Here is a 9,805-nt window from a genome sequence, read left to right as displayed (position 1 = left end):
ACGCAGTTCAGTCAGCGGCAGAGTACCATTAATGAGGATACAAACCATCTGCTGGTGTCTGACTTCAGTCACCATGGTTGTAAAAACATTATGTTTTTATAAACATTCATTTTATAATTTAGGGACTAAAATTATTACAGTTCTGACATAATTCACTGGATATGTGGACGTTTAAAGCTAAAATTGGGAACTGCATCCTCATGACAAAGTGATACTAAGAGATGAGCAGCTCAGGAACCTGCTTTTTTGGTTTTGTTGATCTTTTTACTTTTACTTAGTATTATATGTTTGTACTTTATCTACTTAATGATGTCAGGAGATGTGGATTTCTTATGCAAAAAGGTTTATCGTCAAACACAAACTTGACTGATCAAGAAGACAACAGTTAACGTATCAAAACGCTGGTGTTGACACAGTGAAATGCCACATCAACTCTGAAGGAAAGTTGTCTGCATGCCTAGTTAAACCTCTCGCCTCGTCCAGATAAGGATTCCTGAGTAGCAGACAGCTTTGGCCCAAGTCACAACATGCAGAACCCTTGCCATACTTTAACGCCTGTTTCTGCAGGCAACAGCTTTGTGGAAAGACAGCTGGTCTGCCTTTTCTCTGTCTGTTTAATTTTCATAATCCTATATATGAAAATTCCTTCACACTATCTACTCTGTTGCATGTATCTCTGGAAGAGTGATCTCTCCTCTCGTCACCCATTTTTTTCCTGTTAAAGTTTCTTTTGTGGATTTAAAAAAAATCTAAATCGCTGGTCTAAGGATTGAGACGTCATGTGATTTTCACTTTATTCTAAGACAAATGTGTTATTTGTGAATTTAGTGTACAGAAATAAAAATCACTTTTACATTTCCTAGTGATTTAGCAAACCACATTGCCAAAGTAACCACTTATAATTTACACATTATGATATGGATCATATCATTATGAATTCATGGCTTTTTATGTGTTGTGAATGTGCTCTGCTGCAGAGCCTGTTTCCTTTATATTTTGCTTTACTGCAGTTAATACAACCTGAGTGGTTGAGTGTAATTGTGTAGGCATCTGAAATTTGGTGCAGTCATTTCTTTCTTTTCAAATGTAAAGTTGAGCATAAAGCCACACAACAGAGACACGTGTCACTGTCAAAATATGTAGACTGAACATGTATATGTGGCTATTTTTCCTACTGTTCAACCTGCACGTTTATTGAGTCGGAAATATGATTTTGCGTCATCTGAATGAAATTGTCGACCCTAATTTCTTCTACTTCTTGTCTCAAAATGTATTCACCAGAAAATGTTCCCAGAAAATGTTCCCAAATGGTTTGAAAGTCATTAGCAAGACTTGAAAAGAACATCTGGCTGCCACCACCAGCTGTAGACCAAACCTAAAGTTTAGTAAAGAGTGTACAGAACTGCAGTGATTTGAGTCAGCATTTTGCCTTCCCATCCTTCATAGGAGTTACCAAATTTATGTTTTACAATTGATCCTGATAGTAACAACAATTTTTGGAGATTGCTGATGTGAGCCTCTTGTTCATTCCTCCTCTAAAAATTACAACACTCTCGATTGTTTGTGCCAAAATATGTCTCCCATTCCTAAATGCTTATGTCAGGGTGCAAGCCTCGAGTTAGATAAACCCATTCCCTGGCCATTCAAAAGGCTCACTAAATAAATGCAGATGGTGTGAATTAGGCACAAGTTCCTCAGCTCAGGGATAGTTTGGGCACATTTTAAAACTTTTATCTTTGTTGTTAAAACAGTAGTACCACATAGTGTGAATGCACAGGTATATGTTAGATGTAAAGAGGTAAATGTTTAGATGTGTGGAACATTTTGAGTCCAAAATTAGGCCAAACTTGAGCCTATAGCCAGTCTTGTTTAGGACATTGTAAAATGGCTCATAAATTCCAGGTGCATTTTAACTCCTCCGACCCTCCAATTCACAGTCTTGGCTTGTAGACTTTAGGGGAGAAAAAAGCTGCAGAACACAGACAGAACAATCCTGCACATAGGCTTAAATTAACAATGAGAGAAATACATTTTGAGTAGACAAAAGCTCACAAACACTTTTTCTCTCCCAGCAAGGGAAAGTATGCTTCAGCCAGACTACAAGTGTACCTATTTGTTCATTTCCCACATATTCCCCCCATTCACTCTGAGGGAAAATCCTTGCTGCTGCTCTGCTGTTACCAGGCCAGTAAATAGTGATTCAGATCGCATGTAACAGGCTGCAGTCAACGACTCAGTTTTTCCGACGACTTCAGGCACCAGAGGAGAGTCGCAGCGCTCACACAACTGCTCATTCGCTGGGGCTTTCTTTGCAAGGTAAGAAATATTATAAACACATGACAAATGTGAAAATAGTGTAGCTTTTATGAGGGAAATTATGTTTGTTATAAGTGAAGTTGTTGCCGTGATCAAGAGTTGCGGTGCTCCATTAATTTCCAAACGTTTATGCTGGCAAACCACTGTGAAGCTGCCAGAATGAAAGTAAAATTTCCAGTGACAGTGTAAGAAATAAAAGCTTATTTTGAGATCTACATTATATTTTACAGTAGGGAGGATACATGGTGTATTTTATGAATAAATCTGTGGTTGGCATATCTTGAATATATTGCCTTATACGTCCTTTGTTGTTCAATTTATTAAATGTAACACAAGGTAACATGAAGGTAAATCACATTCTGACTCTCGTAACAGTTTTATGCCAATAAAAAGTCTCATTGTTATTCTTAACTCATTAATGAACAGTTAAAATGTATTTCTATATCTAAATCTTCATTCCTCCTTTACAGACACAATACTGGCGGTCTGGAAAATTAGTGTTTTGATTTATTTTAATGGCTGACTAAAAAAGGTTTAATTTTTATCTGTTAAATAACTTTCAACAATAGAGGAGAGGCTTTGTGTTTTTTGTCGTTGTTTTTGGTTGAGAGGAGATGTGTTGTTCTTTGTGTCAGTGGAAAAAATGTTTAGTGGATAACGATCATCTGTCACGATGCCAACAAATGGACTTTCCATCTATTACAATTGTTTGTGTGTGTTGTTTTCCTGCAAGTCTAATCTTAAGCCTGATACCTCACATTTTAGCCACTTTGGAGATGCTCCAGGGGGCAGTGAGCAGAGCTTGGCTCTGCCTGTCCTGCTGCCTCCTGTTGGGGGTCTGCTTCCCGGCAGAGGGTACAGGGCCAGCAGGACCCACACCTAGATTTCCCTCTGAAGGAGAATCTGGGGAACCAGACCTCGACGACTGGGAGTGGGGCTCTGGATCCTCTTTTCTGCACCTGCTAAACAGCTTCCCTGCTGACAGCCCCTTCGTAACAGAGACCCCAGGAAGGCCAGTAAACTGCACGCAGCGCTTCTGGTTACCCCCGTCCTCTGAAATCTGCTGGGAAAACATAGCCGGGCCTGAGGAGTTTGCCAAGTCCCGCCTGCTTGTTCTGCAGAACAGGGCCGCCCTGCAGGCGGTATCCACCTCCAGCGGGGTGGAGGAGGGAGGGGCCTCCTACGACCACCAAGCCAGAGAGGAGGTCCAAGGGATCCACTCAGACCACCAGGGCGTGGTAGAAACGATGCAGACCATGGAGAAGGTGTTTGTCTCACTGGAGGAGAAGAGGAAAGAAGGGACGGAGCAGCAGGTCTTCACAAGGTGAGAATAGAAATCGGAAAATGGTGAAAAAGAAAAGTACAGTGGGGTCACCAGTGTTACAGTATGAGAACCTTTTAAGCAGCAGTGTAGTTGTAAACGAAGACACAGGGATAATATGATTATGTAACTCCTGAACACTTATTACAAAGGGCCTGTAGGAAAATTATTAGGGCGGGACAGGTGGTGAGAGAAGGGGGGGGGGGGTTATGTATATTTTCCTTTTCGCTGAAGGGAGGATAGTTTGACTTTTTGGGAGAGCAGGGGACGGTCTTTTAAAACCCCTTTTTCTGTTTCCAGATTCATTTCTTCCTTGAGAGATTTTTTTAAACCTTTATTTATTCATGGAAGTTTCACTGAGAGTCAAGCTCTCTTTTGCAGGAACACCCTAACATCTCTCACACACTTACACACATTCACACCTGGAAGCTGCTAGAACAGCCAGTCTGACCTGCTGAGCTTCACTGGAGCAGCTGGGGTTAAGGGCTCGGTGGTGTTAATGAGGTTGGGGCAAATGCTGTTCTTTCACTTTCCACACCCAGATTTATCCCAACACTTCAGTCACAAGCCTGCTTCTCTAACCTGTAGGCCACCACTGACAGATCGTTAAAATGTAAAAATCAAATAATTACACCACATAAATGGCTTTTGTTTTGATATTTAACTGTACGCTCTTTGGAACAGCTGTCAGTCATTCAGCTCAAACATGTTATTGTTTTGAGCGACAGACATCTGATCGAATACATATCAGCCTGTAGCATCATCTTATCTGATTCATGTATATCTTTATTAACTGAAATCTCGGACGGGGGTCCATCAGAAGCCTCAGAGCTGTATTGCTTTTTTTTATAAAAATGAAACATAAGGGTTAGGATTCATGATCGAGGAGCAGGTACATAAACAGAGTGTATGCAGGAATCCTGAAGTTATATTGGACACCTTTTAAGACCTTTTTTAAGACTCTTTCCAGACATTTTAAGACCTCATCACCACTTTGAGTTCTAACCGGTTACACTGGCGACACACTTTAACTTACATTTACCATATAGTGATTGTAAGATAGCACAACCAGTCAGTCTTTGTGATAACTCCTTATTAATGCAACATAGTTCAGCACAAACAGCCAAGCCTTGTTGATGCTATTAACAAGATGCTCTTAAGTAATGCTCCCTAAGTAAGGGGCTTATAGTACACAAAGAAATGTTTCTGACATTTGAGACGAGAATTAGCTAATGCAGTAACAGAATCTTGATTCATATTTGATCAACACTGCCTAGTTTCACTCCTCATTGGTTTCCCATACAGCGTAACAACAGGGTTAGTCCCCCGGCAGCACACATTGGATCATCGCTTTTTAAACTAAAAAAACCGCAGTGTCATGTCATGATGCCAGACCAACAGAATGAGTCAACTTGACTCGGTGGAGTGAACTGATTCAAGATCCAGGCAGGCACACAACCTCTTTGGGTAAAAATATATATTGAAAACAAGCTATAAAACTTAATACCTTGGAAAATTGCTTTTAAGACTTTTTAATACTTTTCAAGGGTCTTAATTTTCACTACATTGATTTATCCTCTTTTAATACTCTTTAAGACAGACCTGTGGACACCCTGATAAATCAGTGGTTTGGCAGTTGCATTTCCAGTAACTACTGATCCGAAGCCAGCTGTGGGACAACTCCTAAATTAACATTAGTGAGGGAACCGGGAAACCTGGATCAGTCTTACTTGTCTGGCCCAAACATAACACTGCTCAGATGCCAAAGAAGACAGAGTGGAAAGAGCTGAGTCATTTCAAGCTTTTCCCAACAGTTGTCAGTCGGGACATCTGGCTGAGACGTGACTCTGGCGCTAAAATGGCTTCGACATGTAACACACAATGCTTTCTTCTCTATTGGATGTGTGAGAGAAGCTTCACTTATACTGTATGTCGTGTCACCAATTTCATTCAAAGCAGAGTAAATGTGTCAAAAAAAAGTCTCTGATATTTACTGATGGTTTGTCATCCTTACAGCATGAAGAGGAAGCTTGCCAACACGAGGGACGCCATAGAAGGCAGAGAGCACTCAGCGAACGTCCTAGAGAGTCAGTTTTCTAATCTAGAGGAGACCCTGCTGAACATTCAGCTTCGACTCTACAAACTCATGCAACAATGACGATGTGTCACAGAGCTTTTTTTTCTCTAATTTGATATGTATTTATGTATTCATGTATTGTACAACCATGTAAGAAACGCATGCATGCTCAGGATTATTGTAGCTTTGTAGTAAGAGGACTGCTACCCATGTAACATGTGTAACCTTGAATCAGCACTGATAAACTATCAGGAAGTTTTAATGGACATGTAGCAGTTAAATCAAATTTTATATTGCCAGTTTGAAAACCTCTTCCATGTGGAGATTTCACGGTCACATTAACAAGCACTAGTAAAACCGCACGACACTTGTGAACCCTGGAATCGAATAAATGATCATTTATGGTCCGTAAATGCTCTGAAATAAGATGCTCGTGTTGCAAGAAAAGTTATCAGACAACATGAATCTTTATTTTAATATCAAATCTAAACAACAAATTTGTAAATACATGAGGAAGATGCTTTGCGTGGTCGTCAGCTATTATACGCACTTTAAATATTCACATGTATTACGCTGAGTGTGAATTGATCCGTTCAACCGACAAGTATTCAAGTATTTATGACGATCTACTTACAACTCAATCATGAATCACTTTGCTCTCAATGAACAGCAGGACGCGGCACATTTCATAACATCTGTCCAAAGCAGAGCTGCAGAGACATGAAACGCATCCAGTGTCCCCCCCCCCCCCCCCCCCCCCTTTTTTTTTTTTAAAAGTCAGCCTCCTCTTCTTGCATTTGCTCCAAAGACTTGAGGTAATCTCTGGCCAAGATCTTCTTGGGTAGGATATCTGTCAGTTAAAAAGAGAATATCACACTGTTAATATCCTTTTCATTACACTGATCACTTGTCGTCTTACTGTAGCCCGTTTTGACTGTCAGAACTTAACGAGCAACGATGTGCTGTGAGACTGTGTTTACAGGCTCTGAATATGCTTTGATGGGTGATGATGTGGTAGTTGAAAGATAATTTTGTCCCCGTTCAGGATGTGATGCTAAATCTGAGTTTCAGGAGCAGACAGAGACAGCAGTGCTCTGATTCCTAAGCAGACTACACAGCTACAACAACAATCATTTTAAAGACTGATAAAAAAAACATTATTAATATTGCAAAAAACATTCACTTCCCATTATTGAAAACCAAACTGAAGAGGTGCTTGTGTTTGTGTGGAAGAAGGTATTCATTTTTTCTTCTCTGATATTTGAACATATTTTAACTAACTTTTCTAATTCTAATACACCACACAAATACTGTTAAACAAACAGAGCAGAAACAAAGTAAAACAGCAAATATTAAATTTAAAGGTCCTTTACGGTAAAAGGAAAGTACATTAAATCAAATGTATAACATATGTTTTAAATAAGAGAATACGAGTTTGCATCTGATTTAAAAAAAATACTCAGAGCTGCAAGATAAATAAAGATAAAAATAGAAGACACAAATACCTTCTATGAATAACGCTATGATGCAGCTGAAAACATTGTCATTTTCCAGTCTTATAAGCTACATTATATTAAAATTATACTATTTTTACTGTTAAGCCTATTAATTCTGAAGGCTGAGTGAAATGAATGAATATAAAGCTACAACAACTAGTCAATTAATCGATCAATAGAAAGATTATCGCTGAATATTTTGATCACTGATCAATCTTTTTTTTTTTTAAAGAAAAATGCTCTGGTTGCCATGTTGACAGTAAAGTGGACATCTTTGGGTTGTGGGGCAGAACAAGATATTTGAAGGTTGCATGTTGGGCTTTGGGAAACAGTGATCGACATTTTTCACCATCTTCTGAAATTTTATAGACCAAAAACTAGGTGATTAATCGAGAAGATAAATAATAAATGATAAATAAACTCTTATTTAATTTGTTTTGTAATTCATTTGTTAAGTAAAACATGGCAACAGATTCATAACCACTAAGATTTAATTGCTTAAATCAATTAATTGATTAATTGATAATCAAACATTATCCTTAGTTGCAGCCCTACATGAGTGAAGCGTCTGGTTGAGAAGGTTGACACAGCCCTTCTGTATTGTGTTTGTTAAACTTTGTGGTTCTTGAGGTTGACTTAAACCCAGTTTTTAATACACCTGAACTAATTAAAACTGCTGCTGTCAATGAATCCTCACTTCATGACGGCAGGATTTCAAACTGCAGCCTCCAAAGTTACCACATCGTTATCATGAGGACTTATTGTAGAGACTGTAGGGCTGCAACTTACGACTATTTTCGTTATTGATTAGTCGTTGGGTCTATAAAATGTCAGAAAATGGTGAAAAATGTTCATCACTCTTTCCCTAAGCCCAAGATACAACCTCAAATGTCTTGTTTTGTCCCGACTAACAGTCAACAACCCAAAGATATTCAGTTTACTATCATAGAATACTAAAGAAACCAGAAAATATTCACATTTGAGGAGCTGGAATCAGAATTTGGACATTTTCTTCTTTAAAAAAAATGCTCAAAATGATTGATTATCAAAATAGGTGGCAGTTAATTTTCTGTTGATCGACTAATCGATTAATTGTTGCAGCCCTATGTTAGACTGCACTAGTTTTAACTCAATTCATCCTATAAACTGGCAAATGGTTGTATACTGTAACCATGAACCACACTTTACATGCGTCTGGGAAGGTTCAGGGTAACTCTAATGTTTCACAGGGAATTGGTGACCAACTTCACAAGTGTCAGCTGATCCCTGATGGGTTTGTCAGACTGCAGGTAGGTCTCACCTGTAAGGAAGTGGAAAGTTTCGTTTTCCTCTGCGGTGTTTGCCAGATCACTGTATGACAGACTGTTGGTTTCCTTCCCGGAGCCGTTGTTGAATGAGGACAGAGCCAGATGCTGCACAAACAGCTCCTTCAACAACAACAACAACAACATGTCAGCTGAAGAGCGGGTTTACAGTCAGCGGCTACCTCACGAATAAACAGAACGAGCCGCCAAACTAGCACGATGCTAATCCCTGTTAGCAGGAGATGAATGAGTTGATAAGTTTACATCAAACTGAAGCTTACTGTGGCCTTGGTGGTGAGGAAAATAGCGTCCTGGTTGATGCTGGAGACGTCAGGGGAGCTCTTCATGATCAGCCTCACTCTGGAAATCGGGAGTGAGATGTTTTTTTTGTTAGCTTGGTCATCTTTGTCGGGATTACTTTGAGACATCTTCATGAGGAATCACACGGCGCCAGACAGGCGGAACTCCAAGTATTGTTTTGAACTGTGACGCATTTCTTCTTTCTTCTTTAAGTTAATTTTTTTAAAGGTTGGTCTAGCGCCACCTGCTGGAGCGGAGGCGCCTGTACATTAACAGTATGAACACACTGAACTGTCCATACTGGGGATATATATATATATATATATATATATATATATATATATATATATATATATATATATACAACGTTACAAGAAAAGTACTAAGAAAAAGTAATACAAAAATAACATTACATACATTATTAAATACATTATTATCAAAATAATGTATCATAGATCCAGAAATGTATCAGAAGCACACTTTAATTGCACTCTGATCGTTGTGCCATATTGATGCAGTTCCTGATAAAAATGTCCAAAACTTGGTTTGGAGTCCGCCCGTCTCTTCTTGTGAATGTGGAATTTTCCCAGTAACAAAATTAAAGGTGCAATATGTACGAATTATGTAAGAATTTTAGTTTAAACATTTAAGAAAAAAAAAAAACTAAAATTATCAACAGAATGTGAGGAAATAATAAAAATGAGACCTTCCCCAACTTTCTCGGTTGCCTACAACAGCCTGTGGATTGATTTCTATGTAAAGGACTTGCGACGGTTTTGCCGGGAAAATCCGATGGACGTGACGTTTATGCGCACTCTCATAATACATCCATGATTATATGGCTGAAAACGTTGGTTAGTTACCTTAACTCTATGAGTATTAACTGTGTATGCATGCGGTGGTAAACCCAATAGCAACAGCTCTTAAAAGGAGAAGCCTATACGAAATAGAACAACAAGGTTAGTGAAAAGTCTAAATATCTTCAGATATT

The 9,805-nt window shown here is 38.9% G+C and overlaps 2 protein-coding genes across 2 annotated transcripts; one reads left to right on the top strand and one right to left on the bottom strand.

Annotated features, from left to right (window-relative positions):
- The first annotated feature begins 1,680 nt into the window (after nt 1-1,680).
- Nucleotides 1,681-6,235, top strand: si:ch211-57n23.1. The gene is made up of 3 exons (XM_044336618.1): nt 1,681-2,316; nt 3,082-3,640; nt 5,654-6,235. Exons 2-3 carry the CDS (start codon nt 3,093-3,095, stop codon nt 5,793-5,795), a joined length of 690 nt encoding a protein of 229 aa, XP_044192553.1. The 5' UTR covers nt 1,681-2,316; nt 3,082-3,092; the 3' UTR covers nt 5,796-6,235.
- chrac1 (chromatin accessibility complex subunit 1) lies at nt 6,163-9,005 on the bottom strand. Its single transcript, XM_044336619.1, has 3 exons — nt 8,796-9,005; nt 8,511-8,637; nt 6,163-6,564 (listed from the first exon to the last, which is right to left on the bottom strand). Exons 1-3 carry the CDS (start codon nt 8,946-8,948, stop codon nt 6,485-6,487), a joined length of 360 nt encoding a protein of 119 aa, XP_044192554.1. The 5' UTR covers nt 8,949-9,005; the 3' UTR covers nt 6,163-6,484.
- Nucleotides 9,006-9,805: the final 800 nt, after the last annotated feature.

This window comes from Thunnus albacares, chromosome 19 (genome assembly GCF_914725855.1).
Source record: "Thunnus albacares chromosome 19, fThuAlb1.1, whole genome shotgun sequence".
Lineage (NCBI taxonomy): Eukaryota > Metazoa > Chordata > Actinopteri > Scombriformes > Scombridae > Thunnus > Thunnus albacares.
The sequence above is the reverse complement of the archived record's forward strand: the minus strand, read 5'-3'. Positions and strand labels throughout refer to the sequence as shown.